The sequence below is a fragment of the Meleagris gallopavo genome, chromosome 3, assembly GCF_905368555.1.
Source record: "Meleagris gallopavo chromosome 3, MGAL_WU_HG_1.1, whole genome shotgun sequence".
Taxonomy (NCBI): domain Eukaryota; kingdom Metazoa; phylum Chordata; class Aves; order Galliformes; family Phasianidae; genus Meleagris; species Meleagris gallopavo.
This window is the reverse complement of record NC_139406.1, coordinates 86471796-86491949: the sequence shown is the minus strand read 5'-3', so window position 1 is coordinate 86491949 and position 20154 is coordinate 86471796. Positions and strand designations below refer to the sequence as shown.

The 20154-nt window shown below is 38.9% G+C and overlaps 1 protein-coding gene across 2 annotated transcripts in view; it reads right to left on the bottom strand.

The window, feature by feature from the left end:
* The window catches only part of TG (thyroglobulin), a 140807-nt gene that overhangs the window by 62607 nt on the left and 58046 nt on the right, over positions 1-20154 (bottom strand). For both annotated transcript variants that reach the window (XM_085221721.1, XM_085221720.1), the window contains 5 exons: positions 12672-12806; positions 11846-12010; positions 10042-10264; positions 7519-7612; positions 3116-3275 (listed from right to left, as the gene is read on the bottom strand). In XM_085221721.1, the coding sequence (XP_085077847.1) occupies positions 3116-3275; positions 7519-7612; positions 10042-10264; positions 11846-12010; positions 12672-12806 (777 nt within the window). The remainder of the gene's footprint in view (positions 1-3115; positions 3276-7518; positions 7613-10041; positions 10265-11845; positions 12011-12671; positions 12807-20154) is intronic.

Here is a 20154-nt window from a genome sequence, read left to right as displayed (position 1 = left end):
CTGGTTGCCCAGAGAGGCAGTGGGTGCCCCATCCCTGGAGACATTCAAGATCAGGATGGACAGGGCTCTGAGCACCTGCTCTAGCTGGAGGCGTCTTTGTTCACTGCAGGGGAATTGGACTAGATGATCTTTAAAGGTCCCTTCCGACTCAAATGATTCTATGGCTCTGTATTGATTCAGACTATGATTTTGATGCCTGATGGTGGGAGACATGAATCCAGGTTGAGGTTAAAACTATGACATTCTAAGTAGCTTGAACTTAAATTAAAATCAAGCAAAAATCAGTGTTTGACTGGAGCATACTTCACTGCATCTTTCTGCTTCCCGTATCCATTTTTCACCTTCCTTGTTTAATCAATTGTATATGTCACATCATCTTTGACTACTTAAGGATAATATTTTCTAATTTATAATATTTCCATATGAGTACTTTGAGATTGACTGATGTACAACTGATAGAGATACGAGTTGTAAGTATTAATGACTTTGTCATTAATGGAAAAAAAATCATTTATTCCCAATGTTTAGATATCACCACTGGAAAGACTTTATCATCCACACCAGCCAGTGGAAATCAAATCTTTCAATTAATAGGAAAATAGCACTGAAAACTTCTAATGATGCAAATCCCAAGGCCAGCTTAGATTTATAACAACGGAAGCAAAAATAAGTAATTCCTTCACAGTCTCAAAAAAAAACCACCAAAAACAAACAAAAGAAAACCATTATTAATTCACTATCTACTTCATTTTATTTCACAATGAGCCATTTATTTTTAATGGTTTAAAATTCTCCATATTTAAAACTAGAAAAAAAATCCAACAGAAGGAAGAAAAGCCAGGAATAGAAACACAGCTGAAATTATCTGTTTATTCCATTGCCAAGATCAAATAGTCCACTTTTAAAGAGCAAACTTGGAAACTAGGGAAGGAAATGAACAGGCAGTGGAATAAAAAGCTGTCATTTTGTGGACCTGTCTCAGGCAAAGAGCAGTTGAATGCATACACTGTGTAGTAGATAGGTGCTTGCCTTCTGTAATGAAGTACTGAGATATCACAGCTGATTTAAGTAGCAGAACAGAATGTAGTGGAGGCTGGAGGCCAGATTACCGATAGCCTTGCTGATCATAAAGATACTCACAGCACAACAGTCATCACTATAATTCTCCTTTCAGAAGTACAGCAAATTACTAAATATATGGCTCTGGAAATTACAAACTTCTGCCTATAGCCATAGCTTCAGCTGATCAGGTCAAGCCACTAGAGTGAAGCAACGGCAATAAATCCTCTCTGGACTGTTTTAAAAAACCTTATTTTAAGAGCTTGTTGCAAGCATCCTGAGAGCTCCCTGGAGGAAGTGAAATCCATGTAAATGTTACAGCCACACAACGTGCCTTGCTACGTTAGTATGTTAAAGAGGAAAACCAAGGAGGGAAATACATACAGTTCCATCTGCTCTGGCAAAAACCACAACCAGGTTGCGAAACATACTGTGCTGGGGAACTGGGACATGCACTGGCATCCACAGCACTTAGACTAAAAGAAATGTGTCCTTTGACTTCTTGAGTGAATCTTTTTCAGTCCTTGAATCATAGCCTATTGTATAAATCTCGTGGGCAGTATTTTTACAAAAAAAAGGTTACACTTTTCGGACCACAGGAGAATGAAAAGAAACTGATGTTGAGGAGGAAGTAGACAATGTCAAACATATGCATTTCTGTTATTACTAAAGTGGAGAAAAACAATGGTGCTAAATTTAAACATGAAGATCCTGTTTCATATAACTTCACGGCCTGTTTTAGAAGAATCAGGCCTAAAAGACATGACCATCTTCTCTATTCCCTTGCCATCTAAATCACTGGCAATTCAACTTAACATTTCTGGGTGCAAAACCAGAGATGAGGTCGCTGGTAAGAATGTCACACTTATAGCATTAGTGGTGGACAGCAAATCAAATAAAACTTTCAGTGTATTCAGAAGTACAAGTAAGGTTTTAACTCCCTGCAAAAGCTCTTTCAGTAGGACGCCAAATCAACAACAGAACTAACAACAACAACAAAAAAGGAAATCTGTTGTTTTTCGCTCTGTCCTTCCTCCCCAAAGATCTCAGTTTGACTCCTTCATTTCCAGTTTTGCAATTCAACAGGAAAGGATATTGCACTTTGCTTACTTGGACAATGAAAATGGTATTGCTTAAAAAGTGAACTTTTCTGAGTGACCTTCTAACAATCTTGCTCCTAATGCCCCCAAAATCCTAAAAGGATTATCCAGAGAGGATCTTTCCTATTTGAAAATGATGGACAACTTCCAATGGGCCAGGATTCATCCAAGACTTTCAGCAAGAGGAACTATCCACATGAAAAAGCTGTTAGAAAATTCGTCCCGATCCCTCAACTGTGGGCTTTAATATAAATATTGCTATGTAATATTCAGTGCAGATAGCAGTTTCCACTTAGCAAGAAACCTAGGTGAGATTCACAGGGCTTAACGTTAGTGGGTAACGTGTGAGCAGTGCTGCGTAATGGAAGGTTGCTCAACAAGTATCCACACTCCCTTTGACTCTAGCCAGAATGCAGCCACAGTATCACTTTCATAAACATCCGGTTTGCAGTCATGAAAACAGTGATTCTTTCCCCAGATACATCTATCACCAACTTCATGTCTAAAAATAAGTAAGGAGTCTGTGGTGTAAACTCTCTAGTTAAAGAATAGGCTTTGCTAAGAGCGAGCTTTTAACAAAAGGAGAACGATGGCAAATATCTGCAGCAGTAACCCCAAATTAGGCAAAATTCACAGTGTTGCCAACAATGAATATTCAAAAGAGTTATGTAGTTAACTGTATTGGTCTAGCATTTGCAAGTGTGGAAAAAAATAAACTCCTAAAGGATATACAGCTACTAATGTGTCCACTGGAGAGAACAAGGAGTGTCCACCAGACAGAGAGAGCCAGAACTCCACTTGCAGTTATTTCTTGGCCATTTTCACTCCTCCTCCATAATACAGGCAAAGATACGGACTTCTAAGAAGTCCTAACTAACATTTTTGTTTTTAAGCATAACTGCTACAAAATGCAATTAAGCCCATAGTTACATTTATTCTAGAAATCCACAACTTACCAACACTAAGGAAGCCAAAAACACCAACCCTGTAGTTTGCTGTTACAACAATTGTGTTACTGATTGCAGCGAGGTATGAGCCGTCTATGATGGTCTTTCCTGCCTCAGCATTACCACTCCCTCCATTGTGGAAGAACAGCAACACTGACATGTTTTTGACCTGCAGTGACAAACAACTCAGTTAGTATTCCTGTAGCCAACTCACTGATGAGAATACAATCTTCCCAATTAAAATTATCTAAGCTGTTCGTAGCTCTTTAACAGTGAGCGTAATGACAGGACCTCTGTTTACAAGACTAGGCCTAAACTGTCTGTAATGAACTTCACATCATTTAAGAGCATCCAGTGAAACACAGTGTTTAGTGTGTGTTTTACTGTTTTTTTTATCCCCCTTGTAAAGAGTAATGTAGCCTGTTCCCAAGCTAGAAAGGTTTATTTTAGCGTGCAACCTCAGTTTTACATTTAGCATGCTCAATCTCAATGATAAGGCACTGGAATGGGCTGCCCAGGGAGATGGAGTCACTGACCCTGGAGGTGTTCAAGGAACATCTGGATTTTGTGTTGAGGGACATGGTTTAGTGAGAACTATTGGTGATGGGTGGATGGTTGGATTGGATGATCTTGTAGGTCTTTTCCAACCTTGCTGATTCTGTGATTCTATGATCTCTCTATCACTCTCCTTGGGACTATGCAGAAAGCTCTTCTGCTCAGTAGTGTGTTGCACATACACACACACATCCTACTTTCTGGTCACAAATATATGCACTGATAGGGCACCACTACCTCCTGTCTCTCCCTCTCAATTATTTCAGAGGCTTCTTATGACCACCATAAGGTTACCAAGGAAAACCCAGAGAGTGCAAAACTCAAACACACAGCTTTAAGGAACTTCTGATTCTGAGGAAAAAATAACTCACTGTCCCTTGTCACTGGTTCCCACTTCTGCACAGCATGAAGCATGGACAGAAAGATGAGAGAAAGCAAAGAGGAAATAACTTGTTTTCCCATGAAAATTCATTCTAAAATATGACTGTGTTGAACCATGGCAGCTAAGACCACAGGAAATGTGATGCTGAGCCTGCTTAGTCCCCAGCTCACTGCAATTAATCTCAAGGCTGGAAATAGCCATTTCCCACATGTTCACAGTGGGACATAACACTCTGACCCCTACTCTAAGGCAAATATTACCATACTTTACTCAATGCTGTTGGGATGAAAAGATAAGAAGTTGATGATAGGAGACAAAAAGAGCAAAACCAAGTGTGATGCAACACATGGAGCAATTTAGGGGAAGATGTAGCACTGGGGATGTACCCAGTGCCTGGACGTAGAATTCTCCTTTTCAGTCTGCATTGAGCAATGACAGATACCTTTTCTACATAAAAGTATGTTTTCATGAAATGTAACTTGAGCTTTAATCCCAAGGGATTGCAGTCTCAGAGTTCATGTATTTGGGCATTTTAGATGAAGTCTGTTTACCATAACTGCCTTCCCACTTCTTGTTAGCCATTTTAAGAGAACAGCATAATTATTTGCATGCTATAATTGAACTATGCCTCATTAAATGAGACATTTCCTATTATCTCTCTCTGTATGCATTTACTAGCCAATTAATTTGTTTTACAATACATCAGCTGCTGGATAATTTATTTGGAAAAGAAGTTGATTTACTCCATGTTCCCAGGCAAATTCAAGCAACCACTACAGTAAAATCCATGAGGTTCAAGAGCTGTCAAGTAGAAGAAACACAAGCCCTTGACTAAAGCCTTCTGGTATCAGCTGCAGCTTCTACACCCACTATCACAGAATCATGGAAAGGTTTCATTTGGAAGGGATCTTCAAGCCAATCCCCTGCCGTGGGCTGCTTGCCACCCCCAGATCAGGCTGCCCAGGGCTCCATTCATCCTGGCCTTGAATGCAGACAGATTAACTTCGAGTTGTAAAATCTGTACAAAGACTTCCGGCTGAGACATAGCCAGATGTCTCCAGTCAGCTTAGCTAGCAAGGGACTTCTTCTGGGGAAATCAGCAGTTCCACTGTGGTCTCATGCATGCAGGGTCCCAGGCCTCAGAGAAGACAGAGGCTACCAGTCAGCTGGAAGTCTGATATTCAGAGCCATCTTTGGAGTAGGCCTCTTTTCCCATGTGACTAGAGATAGGAGGAGAGGTAATGCCCTCTGACTAGGGGATGTTCAGGTTGGATATTAGGAAAAATTTCATCTCAGAAGGACTGGTGAGGGATTGGAACAGGTTGTCCAGGGAGGTGGTGAAGTCACTGTCTCTGAAGATGTTCAAGAAATGTATAGGTATGGCACTGACTGACATGGTTTGGTGGGCATGGTGGTGATGGATTGGCTTTTGGATCTAATGATCTTAGAAGTCTTTTCCAATCTTAATGATTCTACAATTCTGTGGTTCTTCAACCCTCTATAGAGCACTTAATTAGTGATAATTAAGGCAGAGATAAATTTGAAACAGGCAACCTACAGTGTTTTTTACACTACAGGATCACTTTGTAAGGAATTAAGCACACAAGAGATGATGTCAGGGCGAAGTTCTTCACAGAGAGAGTGCTGAGGTGCTGGAACAGGCTGCCCAGAAAGGTTGTGGATGCCCCATCCCAGGAGGTGTTCACGTCCACGTTGGATGGGGACCTGGGCAGACTGATCTAGTACCAGATCTGTAGGGTGGTGGCCCTGCTGTGGCAAGGGGGTGGGAACTTGATGATCCTTGTGGTCCCTTCCAACCCAAGTCATTCTATGATTTTATGATCTTATGATTCTATGATGCAATAAGAATGGAAATAACACGTGCAGGTAACAGCAAAAAGAGAGAAATTATGTTTTCTGGTCTAAGTGGAGAGTTTCAACCCTTACTCTTGCATTTGAAGCTCTTCAAGTCAAGCTGAAATGCTCTAGTAATGTCTCAGGTGGTGATGGTTATAGGCAGAAAAGAGTACCTCAGGAGTGCCAATTTTATTTGGAGAGTTATGTGGTACCTGTAGCTATGGAAGCAAAATGAGGTGATGTCATTTGTTTTTTTCAGTGCTACGAGTCCTTTGGTGGCAGGGAGTAGTGCCCAGATGATGCTCTAGTTCAGGCTTAAAATGCTACTGAACAACCTCTCCATTTGCTTCTCTCCGGGGGATTCTACATTTGAAATCTGCTTAGCTAGTTTGACTTTCTATGGGAAAAAAATGTAAAACTATAGCTCTCAGTATGCGAGTGAAAAATAGAACTCGCCACAAGAAGAAACAGGAAGATGCCATGCCGTCTGCTCCCAGATACTTCTGCAAAAACAGAAGTTTGGTTTTCTTTGGCTGGCACATATGACACAGTGACTTGACCAGGCATGCTTCTAACTCATACCTGTACCAAAAGACAAGAGGCATTAAGTACGGTACTACTAAGGAAAAAAGCCAAGCCTGTTTATTCTATCAGATGGTAGAAAATGCAGTGCTTTTGAATGAGTTATCTTGAAAGCAGCACTTAAGCGGAGATGGCAAACTGCCTGGGAAAGCAACCTGATGTTTTCAATAAGAGATGCCTGTACTCAAAACAAAATGACAGTCTGGGACTGCAGGGAGAAAAGAGTCTTCCTAGTGATTAAAAGGGCCCTGCATGGGGCTGTGCGCTCTGCTGCCAGAGGTAGCTCTAGGTAGCCAGGCCAGCTCTTTCAAGGCACGCAGTGTGACAGAGACATCACTTGGTGTCACCTTCTGAAAATTATGGTGGAAATAAAAGCCCTGCTCCTTTATTCTGTTCTACTCATCAATGAGACTGGCACATTATACAGTGTCTTCCTCCCTAGCCCCCAGGGGTTTGGCCAACCATCTCAGCATGGTTCTAACACAAAGCTTTATTTTATAGCTGATTACAGTAAGAAATTCAGGAGTCTTCACGTGACAGTTTCTCAGGTTGCACCACTGGCTCAGTCATCTTTGAAAGCCCTATTTTAATGCACTGTTGGCAGGGCACAAATTTAGCATTGCTTTCTACCCTCATTCCTCAACTTTGCCTCCGTGGAGGTCAACAGGGAAAGAGTCACCGTGTCCTGCCACACAACTGCTGGTGGCACTGGTATTTGCTCTACTGGACACACTGTATCACTTCAGAGACATTACCATTTCTGTGCCCTGCCACTCCTCCTTCGCTGCCACCTTCCTCTTGTGTTCTGTTTCTCTTTCTGTCTCTTTCATGTCCAGCCTTTTAATTTTCCACCCTCCAAGTTACCCAACAAAGCCTGCAGGGAGTAAGTTTGTCCCAGGAAAAACAACTGAGTGCTTAATTTAACCTTGAAGGCCTTTGTGAACAATACATGGAAAACAGTAATTTGCACCAATTAAAATGCTTTGAAAAGAGACAATGCTTAGCTACAAAAAAATTCTGCTCATCTCCTACTTACTGTGGTGACTGGAACAAAGACATTCAGATATAAGCAGTCTTCACTGACAGAGTATGATGAGGTCTCTCTGTCTCCTGGCTGCCAACAAGTTGACCTATGGAAATCGAGAAAATTGCAATGAAAACTTGTACTCTTTTTCCATCACTGCTATTTGTTCATATTTTGATGACCTGTTTGTAAAATCTTTAATTCTGTGGATCTCAATATCATTTAACATTACACCCTTCCACACCTCAATTAAGAAATAGGTGGGTTGTATGCACTCATACAAATGCAAAAAAAAACACACATTTTGTATTTTCACAACTCTAATTCTTCCCTGAGAAAACCAGCACCATTTTAAAAAGAAGATGGCTGTATTTCATTGTTTTTTTTTTTTTTTTTTTTTTGTGGTATCTCATGAATAGTGCCAGCACCTCCATCTCCTAGGATCTCCTTATGCCAGGACTGACTCTGAGGAAAGGCTGCCACCTGCTGAGGCAAGTCCACAGTTCCTCCAACAGTTGGATATTGATATACCTTTTTCTTTTTTCTTTTTTTTTTTTCCCCCAGAAGTCTCTGTTTGGATCCATGTCAGTGTTAGGAAAAATTTCTTCTCAGGAAGAGCATTAGGGACATGATTTAGTGGGCATGGTGGTGATGGGTTGATGGTTGGATGGTCTTAGAGTTTTTTTCCAACCTTAATGATTCTATAATCTATAAATATTTATCTTTTTTCATTAATGGAATTAGTCTAATGTGAATTTCTTGGATAAAAAAACTGTACAATACCAATATACTAAGAAATCTATGTTAACACTTTTTATACACACAGAGGTTGAGATGTTTCTGATTCTCCAGTGAATCTCCACAGTTCTAAGCTCAAAAAATGTTTTTGAACTTAAATGAGTAACAGAAAATAGATGCCAAATGTTTCCCTGGCACTGAGAATTCAACAGATAGGAGCAGATTAACTGAGGTCCCTAAACTTCTTGTCATTGTAATACTAGACATTGTCTTCAATGGGAGACCATGCAGGTAGCTGAGCCTTACTCAAATCCTAGCAGACACCGCAGTGTTTCTGCATACACCAAGAATTGATGGTGTGTATCTAACCTAACATCACTGTGCACCTGAAGAAACAAAAGGTCGCGTCTCACCAGATCCCTCCTATGTACCTAGTTAAGGCTCAGAGCCACATATGGTTATGTTGTTAACACCCCCACAATTCAGGTGCAACCTGATGAGATCACCAAAGAACAAAGACTGTTCAAACTCTCACAATGTCATACTCTTCACTCAGTTAATCATGGGCTTTGCTAGAAACTTCTGGTGACAGATCTTGAGTAATGGAGGGGCCAAACAGCTTCCACACAGCTGACACGTCTTTAAATCTGTAGCCTCAGGACGGAATAACACAGGATCTCAGTAGACCTTAGGTTAATATTAGCTGCCTTGGAAGCACTCAAGACACTAAACCTCATCTCTCAGCCCTGACTTCTGGAAATTCCTATAAAGAAGGTTTATGAAATCCTTTCACCAGCTCCTCACCTTTTCACTGTTTTGCATCTTCAATTTTGTGTTTCTTGTTTTTAACATTTTTTTTCCTCACAGCCCTTCACTTTGTGTGCTCTGTATTTTGCTATTAGATGCCGTAGAAGAAAGAAACTTCTTTTCATTTACTGCTGCATTTCTATTTGCTGAATTTCTGTTTGCTGCTTTATACACTTCTAGTAGTGTCACCCGATCCCTGCTTTCTTTCATTAAGAAATAAACATTTAAAACTTGTCATTTCGGTCTCCCAAATAAAAAGCTAAGAGTCATGTCATAGGGCTAGATGAAACACAGACATGCACACAAAGCTTATATCTGTCGAGTACATCCAACCTAAACTCTGTAAACTGACTGAGCAGTGGTGTCTATATAGCACTGAAGAGACAGGACTATCCACAAGGGAATGTTAGATACAGAGACTTTAGAGGAATTTACCCCATTTGCTAACATCGATTCCTATCTTTTGAATCTTCTTAATACATTACCTAAAACGCATAGTGTATGTATTCAGTACTACGTGTACTACTTCAGTACTATGACCAAGGAATTTAACAAATATTTTCCTTCTAAGAGTTTTTGTATAGTAAAGGCCAGTTGGGTCCTGACCCAGATGAAACTAGGCTGGTTAGCTTCTGGTCAAACCAGCATTAAAATGGCCTTGTTTGATTCAATACTCTATAGATTTGTGGCTTAACAGGACCAACATTTTTTTTTCTGTAAATACTGTAAATACTCAGAAGTAAAATGGATTGATGATAGACAGTGTATGTGGAGTTAAGCATAGATTCAAGTCAGTGTACCTAAAGCTGCCTTTTTCCTTGAGCTGCTTGCATGAATGCAACAGATGGAGAAATTATTCTTCCCAAGCTTACACTCATTTTTATGCTATGGGCTCCTTTGCAAGAAAAGATGTAAATAATTTTGCCATAGCTATTCTCATACAACTGGGTGAAATAAGTGTTTCTGTGGATGATCACAGGTATTCCTTACCGAGCCACAGTAGCATTCCAGGTTTTCTCCCAGGCAAACGGTTCTGGAGGATTAAATCGCCTCTCTGCAAGAGGAGGTGCAGCATAGGGAATCCCAAGGAACTGGCTGATATTTTTCCACTCCGTGCCGATCCGTACTGCCTGGGGTTTGCCGATCAAATCACCATGGGATGGAATGTACACAGATGGGGCTAAATCTGATTCAGAAATAGGCAGTACTAAATCTAGTGGGGGTGGAGAGAAACAAAAAATAATTTGCTCTTTTAACTAGGACCATTTCAGAAATGAAAATTATTCATTTGAAATTCAGGCAAATGGGATTAAGTGTGTAATCTGCTTCCATAAACAGGACATGGATAAAATTATGTTGTTTCTCCACTTGAAATGCGTCATGTTGTGCAAGATGTTAGTTAATAAATACAGACATTTATCTAATGTGCTCTCAAAACCCTTTCTCAAGCATTTTTTTTCCATTAAGACATAGCATTAACATGTATATTTGAGAATTTTTACAAAAAGATTTTCAGATTCTCCTCCTCTCCCAACTCTAAAAACCAAGATATCATACCTTAAATATTTATAGCAGGTCAGAAATAAGAAAGATAACAACACATCTCATTGGTTTAGGCTGCCACCAGGACAGATTTACATCTCGATCTCCTTATTTTTTGATTGTAGAAAATTTTGAAACGTTCCTCAGTATGTTACACTTTTGCTTTATTTTGTTTTAATACAAGGATTACCTGGACTATTGGTCACATATACAAAAGAAAATTATTTCAATAAATTTAATTTTTTTATTCAAACAGAGCTAAGAGATATTAAGTACTGTTCCACTCATAAAACAATCTATACCATAGGTGGGAACCAAATTTCAAGGCATGTGACTAAAACCAAAGCAGTTCATAAATACAGTCAAGACTAGCTTTTGCATCAGTCAGTGATTTTGGTTCATTTGATAATGATAAATCCATTTATCTCTCAGTGAGTTTCAACCTAGAAGCTTCTCATTAACTGCCATTTTTTTCACAGAAACCTCAGTGAACAGAAAAACAAATATTTTTCCCGTCTCCTCTTATTGTTACTTGGTTCCTAATAAAAGATATAATCGGTGTCAAAAGAAAGTATTATCAGAGAACGAAACAATAGAACTTAAAGCTTCAAATAAGCCCAGAGCTAAACAATAAAATCTTTATCTCTAGACACCTCTATTTCTGTCTGAAACCACTTTCACTTCTTTCAAAAGTTGACCTCAGTTTTTTGTTTTTTTTTTTTGTTTGTTTGGTTTGGTTTGGTTTGTGTGTGTGTGTGTGTGTGTGTGTGGCTGTTCTTTACTTTTGTTGTTTTCTTTAAGAAATATTACTTAAGACTTTTGATTGATAATGGGGTTTCACCATTTGTTATTCACAGAATTTAGAAGGAAGGAGAAAGAAATAATGACTGCAGATTAAGAGGAAGAGCTGGACTTTTGTTACTGTTTTTTTGTTTGTTTGTTTGTTGTTGTACCATTCCGTACATTCCAGAACTTATTTTATAGGCCAGGCTTCCATTAGTTTATTTCCTTCAGCAGTTAATGTTATGATTTTGTGTGTGTAGTTTTTTTTTTTTTTTAAATATATATAAAAAATATTTAGGGGACATTTTCCCACACTACTCAGTCTTAGTTACACTAAAATAATAATGGACACCTACCTAGAAAACTTCTGTAATGCTTGTGTCAACTATTTCCTCACTCTCTCATAAATGAGAATTGCACCCAGGCCACCAGAATTGAGTTCCTCCATTCATAACCTTACATCTCTCACCTTGTTTCCTGTAGATGTATGTAGCTGGCTCTTTGAGTAGAAGCTGACAGCTGTGCCCTTCTAGACCATGTGAGCATATCTGTGTATCGGGGTAAAAAAGGCACCTTATTGCTGAAGCCCGGATTTCCAGTGTAACTACTGCACACGTCTGGTTCCTTGAACACGCTGTGAGGTGAAACATGAAGAAAAGGAATAAATCAAAAGTGTTTTGTATTAAATTGTTATGAAATGCTTAAAAGAAATGCTTCACAGCAGGTCAAACAACATTACTTAATTCTAAGGCAGAGTAATTGGAATAAAATGTCCCTATATTTCCCAAATGTTCTCCAAACTAGACAAAGGTTATAACAGCCTTTAAATGGAGCATTACAGCAAGAGAACTGCTCTCACAGATTCTAAGAGAAATAAATCTTCTAATAAATCACTGAGGATTCAGCTGAATTCACACAGTCCCCAGGTCAGACTCCTGATCAGAGAAATTCACTTTTTTGTTACTACAGCCCAACTCGTGCTTCATCCCACTTACAGGTTATCTGCCCTTGCACACTGCAGCTACCTGTTACTTTAGGTAATGGCAGGTAGTTCTACCATGTCTTACGTGTGGATCCAGTTTCACAAGAGCACCTCTTAGCTGCTCTTTAGAAAATAATTACATCATGCCTTGCATTATTTGCTATGTATTCTCAAAATGTCCAAAGAACAGATTTTTAAAAATATGTAAATAAGCATATCTATATTGGATGTGGGGATAGGGAAGGAACTGTTCCTGATGTTTCATTCTCACAAGCCAACATACTCTGAAAAGTTATGGAGAAACATTTCTTACCAGAAAGACAATAGTCTTTGGCAGTAGCAAAGCCGTTGGATATTTCCCTGCTAACATGAACAGCTTCAAAGTTTGAGATGGTTGAATCCACAAGAACAGAGGACACATTTAAGGGTTGCCATGTATCCAAATACTCTGTAAAATGAATCATTTAAAATAGTAGAGAAAACAGTAGAACAATGAAACACGCACAAAACAGCAACAAAGAAATAAACAAACAACAACAAAACCACCAGAGGAATATCATATAGAAGTAAAAGCACTAAACAGTCATCCAATGAGAGGTTTTTACCTTCCTTTACATCAACTCGGAATAAATGAAATATAACATTCAAAGGCTTTGATTGGCTGGGGGGGGTCAGTCCTATCTGCAGAGGTCATGCACAGCTAAGTTTACAAAAGTATTCATTTATTAAAGAGGAAATTGAGAGCAGCTCTGCCCAGGTCTTATGCATCAAAACCTACAGGCCTACATACATTAAAGGACATGGATCCTAATACACACATGCCTGAGCAGGCACAGCAACAAACTCCATTGAAGGCAAGTAAGCATCCTTGACCAAGCACTTCCAGACAGAAATATAGATCTCTATATATGACAGGGGCTGCTGTTCCAGGATACGCTTCACCTCAGCCCTAATCAGACAGGGTAGGTGTCTACATCTGATTTAATTACACAAGACTCCTTTTATTATCAGGAGGAATAGACAGTTTTAGGATGCAAGATCTCCATCCTTATTAAGATGTTTACTTTGGGATGAGGAAAATCATCACATGGACTTCACAGAATACATGATCTGGATGTACATATTGTCTCATGTTAATAGCTGAAACAGAGATGTGTGTTGCCTGCATTTTTCTACATGTACATATGCATGTGTGCACATACAGATTAATCCTAATATTCAGCAAATTCTGTCAAATTCATCATATTCTTCTCACAATTAATTTAAAATAAAAATAAAAACCCATGAACATCTTCTCATACATTGATAATGTCTATAGGCTATCAACTTTACATACGCAGATAAAAAATAAAAGAAAGCTCAGAAAAGGACATGCCATTGATTATTTAGTTCCTTCCTACAGATCAATATGTTTTAAAAACAAAATGACCCTAATGTGTACAGCTGAGTTCTAAACAGGAAATTGGTGTTACCCTTTCTGCCTAATTGTAGGATGGGGACAGATCTTAGGCAGCTGCTGCCTTGCTATTCTTGGCGTGCAGTTCTTGTCCTGTTGCTTCAGTTCATTTACCACACAGATGCAAAAGTTATGATTCATTTGGTTCATTTCATTAAAGATTAAAAGACCCCTATGTTAAAAGACTTTTTATTTTATTCCTTTATATGGGATAGAGCAAAGTGAATAACACATAAAGGCACAATGGTCGCTTTCCAGCCCATGCTAAAGCACAGAACAGCGACCATTCACATTGCAAGAACTAACAGTGCATATCTAAAATATCATTTCCTTTGCTGATTCTTCACTCTGAATCCCACAAGGGGCCATTTCAAACTCCTACTACCCTGGTGGGTTTTATGTTCCTTTGCATTTTCACTCCTGGAGGGAGCATTCATATTTTCATACCAGATTTATACTGATAACTTTTAGTCCTTTCTTCTTTCCATTATTCTGCCCAACTGACCCCAAATGCAGACAAATGCAGAAACACTAAGGCTTGTTTTGATGACAGAGCATGGCCCTTAGACCCAGAGCCATTCATGGCACCACTGTAGGCAGATATTTGTTGGAAGAAAAGGTTTTACCCATTGGTTATTTCCTTCTTCCCTTTCTCCCACCCAGCTGCAGATACAGCAATGCCCAGAGGCCATGCACATCTATGTCATTATGTGGGCAAAATAGAACTTTCTATAGCAGACCTAAACTTGCCTCATCTAGAAGCTGCTCTCATAGAGCACACAGCCTGGCATTGCCTTACTGAAAATGCATAATACACCTGATAGGCTGGGATGCATTCCTGGCTTATATATAGGTTAGGCTCTGCCCTTCTAAACCACATTTTGGCAATTACTTTGATTGGATAATTACAGTGCTCTGAATCCAGCCAGCCCTGTAACTTTTATTGCAAAATTATAGATGTCCCATAAGAAGAGCTTCTTTCTTCCAGATGTTTTTGTTTGGGTAGGCAAGATTTAAAGAATGGATTTGCAAAAGGGTCCCCACTGGTCTTCCTACTCAAGTCAGGAGATCACAAGGCTGAAATAGATTTCCTGAGGGCATGCAGTCCAGCCTCCCACTGTCACACTTGATTTCACTGTAAAATCCTCTTCATAAAGTCAGCAAAATCTTCATAACTGATTTCAGTGAAGGCAAAGAAGGGTCAGTTCTGAGTTTGCTGGAAAATCTGACATTAAGTACAAGGAACTAGATACACAGAAGTACAATAATATAACAAGTTAAATGTAGAAGAAAATTCATGATCTTGAGGAGATGTGTAAATCAGATGAGGTGAACATGAGGTTAAGGAGGTACATAAATCAAATCTTTGGGTCTACTGTGCCTAAGTTACATTTGAAAGATTATGAAGATTGTGAACCATATCGAATAGTCCAGACTCAAGCCAAAAATCTTGTAGACAGAACCCAGTGTTTCATATTCTTAGACTTCAGAGGTTTTTGTTCTGTGTGCATGTGTGTAGTGTTTTTTGTTTGTTTGTTTGTTTTGTTTCTTTGTTCAGTGAAGGCTGCTAGGCTGTCTGTACCAATAATCTCTGGTAACAGCGCACTGTCAACTCACAGTGGACCTAAAGAAAATATGATTCTAAAATAGAGTTGCCTCCCATTTTTGTCAGACTTCTGAGATTTGAATAACTCATAATGAGAAATTTTCTTAAAACTACTGCATAATAACTATAATCAAACTTCAGACAAACTTGTCCCAGACTATCAAATGTGTTACTTTTGGCCTTCAGCAGCAAGCAATAATGCTATCTTGGTGTGAAATGCAAACTGCCTGCCTCCTTCAGTATTTCCAATTATAGTAAATGGCATAGAACAGCAATATAATAATGTAACTGTACCAGGCATTTATTTAGTTTAAAATAAGTTGTTTCTAAGTAGGCTAAAATCCTCTTGGTTACAAAGACAGAGTAATTCTAGCAAGGAGGTCCAGTGTGCTGTATGGAGCATAGTAGACCACTTCCTAGGAATGGATGAAAAAGGCTGTCTCTATTTTAATACCAAAACTCCCTCTGAAACATTCCCAGTATTGTAGGGAAAAAAAAAAAGGATGCTATTAATTACCAACAATCAGCAACACTTACTGGAAACAAGAGAGATTTCCCAGAGTCTTGTAGGCAAGACATGAGTTTGTTGGCAAGGTAGTCCACCCAAGTGTCAAGTCATTTTCAGATGTTATTCCAAAGGATAATATTCACTTTATGAAGCCTTCAGATTCTGTTTTAGTGCTTTGCTTCACTAAGTAGCAGTAGGCTACAAGTGTGCTTGCAGTCTCAACAAAGCCAAGGGGAAAGCAAGATAAAAGACATCAGTTGTCCTAACCCTCCAAGCCTTCCATTGTCTTCTGTCACCCCACTGGACTGATGACATGGAGGGGTTCCTCAGCTGAGTACATTCTGCGACACATCTACTGCCATGAGCATCTCTGTTGAGACTGGAAATATCTCCAGTGCTGAAGTATCCTGATGGGAAACAGGATTCCCATGGGAGACAATCCTGTGGCTAATGCTCAGTGCTGCATCATAGGAAGGATGATAAACACGAAGGAAAACAGAAGATAGAAACACGAAGAGTCTAACTGATCATAATATCCATATGCCTTGGCAGTTTCCCAAGGAATTATTTAATTTGTGTGCAATAGGAACTGAACCCATATGATCCCTCCCCACATTTCTGCATGTAATCTGCAGTCACATGCAGAGATCACCACCAGCAGCTGCCAAATCTTAGACATGTAGATCTACCTGATTTAAAACTGAGGAACCTGAAGACACTAATGCTCATTAAAGTTTGGATAATTACTACACACAACTCATAACTATGATGATACATTTAAAAAGCAGAAATTAAACAACAGTCTTGCTCCTCCTTTCCGTATATTCAGGAATACTTACAGGATCTTCATTTTGCTTTCAGTATAAATAAGACAAAGCCAGGTAAGATGCTTCATAGACCTTTTTACTTCTTTCAGTCTTAGTTATAAAGACATAAAACTTTCTGCCAAACACCTCTAGGTAAGCTGCACTGTATGACAGCACTATATAATATATATATCTTATGTGTTTTTTTTAATCATCCTGTATCTTCAGCTGGCTGCAGGAAGTTCCACCTAATTATGAGACTGGACTATTTTGTCTTTCAAAGTAACATCTCTCCACATTCACAGAAATCAGCAGATTTCTTTTTTAAATACTATCATCAGTAAACCAGAACTGCAGAATGACTATATTAGCATTTTCAGCATGGGCAATTTTAAAATACCAGCTGTCCTCCCATAGTTAAAGGTCACACATCATATCTGAAACTAGCCACAGATGGTTCCGTACTCAGTCTTGTCACAGCACATGCTCTTCTTCAGGGGAAAAAAATGCTCCAAATGCCACAAGTAGGACTTTCCCAATCTGTTCAAATTAACTACTTTTTGAGTATTATTTCTCAGCTAACAGAAACTGGGCCATACTCACAACACGACAGTGGGACTATGGTCTGCTCCATATGATACAGAAATCAAAGCAGAGAAAACAAATAGGTGCCTTGGGTTAAAGATGAAAACCATGCATTCCATTAAATCTTCTACAGATTAATGATGAAAATGACTTGGAGAGTTCATTCTGATATCAGAAAGGGTATCACAAAAGGGCAAGCAGACAAAGGTTGATGAAATAATAATAAAACAACAAAAAAAATCAGGCAAAAGGCACAAACCAAACAGCAGCATGCACCTCACCAGGCAGACAGCAGGCATTATGTTATTGCAGACTAACGGGGCTTAGAATGAAAGTTAGAAATGCCCAGTCTTGCTGCTTGGGGTGTGCAATGTGGGGAATATGAATGGGAGCTCTGTATGGAGAGAGGAGACACAGGGCTACAACGGGCTGCTGGGTGAGTAATTCTGGTACAGGGAGTACTGCATGCCTTCCTTTCCAGAGGCTAATCTCAGGTGAGGAAAGGATTTCTGTATGCTGTTCTATGACAGATAGAGAAAGAAACTGCAATTGGATATTATTTTTGCTGTTACAGATTTGAAGGTCTAGAGTTTTTATGAAAATTTCTATTAATCACTGTTAACCAACATTTTCAAAAGCCCAGATTGAGAAACAGAAGGAAAACAAATAAATGGTTTTGCTCAATTTGTTTAGGAAAAGTTTCAGAAAAACTCTAAGAAATTATTTGGATGAGAGAGAGGAATTTGGTCTTGACTTTCGTCAGTGCAAGCTATTGATTCTATGATCCCTTAATGTTGTAGTGACTGCAATAGAATTCCCCCCTGTGTACAGAGGGGTTGGACGGATGGTGCCTTGCAATCCCTTGTCTCCAAGGAGTTCTACCTTCAGGCAGATTTTAGGATATATTAAATTGTTCTAGCTGTCCATTGCTGACTTTGGCCCATTAAAGACTCAATGTGCAAGTTTCACATAAAACAAAATAAACAAATAAAAGAGAGATTCTGAGTTTAAATAACATAAAGTGAGACAAAGTCTATCTAGCACTGGGAGAACTGGCACTGTTGTCGATCAAAACACAAAACAGCTATTGGGTCATTAACATTTCTTTTGAAGAGTGTTCTCTAGTCTAGCTATTCGGTGGGGGGGAAATAGAGAATTTTAGCAGTTTTGTTTCAATTTTTTTCACTAAAGAATGGTACTTTGCATTGGAAAGACGACCTGGAGATGGGTATGATAGAAGATTTTAAGGGTAAAATGAATATCTCACTTGCTATGGATAACTTCTGTGCAGCCTTAGAGCAAAAATAAGTCAAAAAGGTTTAATTATCCTAAGTGTTGTTTAGGTCACTATCTTCCTACTTAAGAATGCAAGAAAAACATAAAAGGAAAGTCACAGAATATATACTAGCCACATTGGTAAGAAGAAAGCTTTACTAAATCATGGAATCATAGAATTATAGAATGGTTTGGATTAGAAGGGATCATTATGATCACCTAGTTCCAACTGGTGATCATAATGATTCAGATCCAACTGCTACAGGCAGGACACCTCCCTCTAGACCAGGTTGTTCACAGCCCCAACTAGCCTGGCCTTGAATGCTTCCAGGGACAGGGAATCTACAACCTTACTGAACAACCTGTTCCAGTGACTCACCACCCTCTCAGGAAAGAATTTCTTCCTCATATATAGTCTAAATCTTCCGTCTTCAAGTTTGAAACCATTTCCCCATGTCTTGACACTGTAAAGCAGGATTCTGTTTATCCTACAGTTTGTGAAGGAATAGAATTGCCCACCTTACAAATTACCTGCTTAGCTTTTTCCAGCATTTCTCACAAAAAAATCATTTCTGCTTACTCATAAAATAGGAATTTTCCTTTCATTATATTACAACACTAGAAAAGCACAATTTATACCAGCAAATACACATTGCCTGAACTTGAGCATAACTGGAAGTCAAAGATGATAAAAAGATAAAACAGCTAATAATAAATCCTGAACTCAGTATTGAAAATGCCATGATTAACAATCTCCTGCAATCCCTGCTGCAGCTGGTTTAAGTTAAAAGGCAAACGGAAGCAAATTAAAAGATTTGCTTACGATCAAACATAGTCAAGGGCAGAGATGGATGAGACTCTTCAATTTCAGTCTAACCCAAAAGCTAAATTGAGTTACAGAATGACTAGTCAACCTGTTTTCTCTCTGTTACACATAGCATAGCAGACATTCTATGTATTTTTTGAAAGAATGCATCAGGAAAGCCTCTTTAAAATTTGCACGTTTTTAGGATGTAATAAACACACTGCCCTGAAAGATCAAGTTTCATTTATTAAGAGGAACCACTCATGCAAGAGCCATAATATCGATTTACTGCAGGAATGAAATAAATTTTCTTCCTGATAAAAAAGACAGTTTATTGTGGCTCAATTCTGAATAAACTTTGAGAAAATATTCCCAAACTTGAGAAAAGCTGTAAACAAGGACTAGAGGCAGTGCAATTTATTGTTTTTCTACATCAATTCTAAAGTTGTATAAATCTGCCTTCACTTCTAGAGGTATTTACCCTCCCATTCTCTCAATTTTTAGGCACAAATCTTTAAAGGAACAAACTAGGTTTACTAATATTGACTCTGCATTTTTATTGTATTTATTTGCATTGATCTGGAAACTCATTGTCACCCTCAGCTGCTTCAAAAAACTGCTAGAAACCCCACAACAGCGGGCCATAAAGTAATAACCAGCTTTCTTGGAGGCTTTCCTTGACAGAGATCCTCTCTATTGATCACTGCACTAAAATGCAAACACTTATATATGTTGAAACTCCTGGGACATCTGCC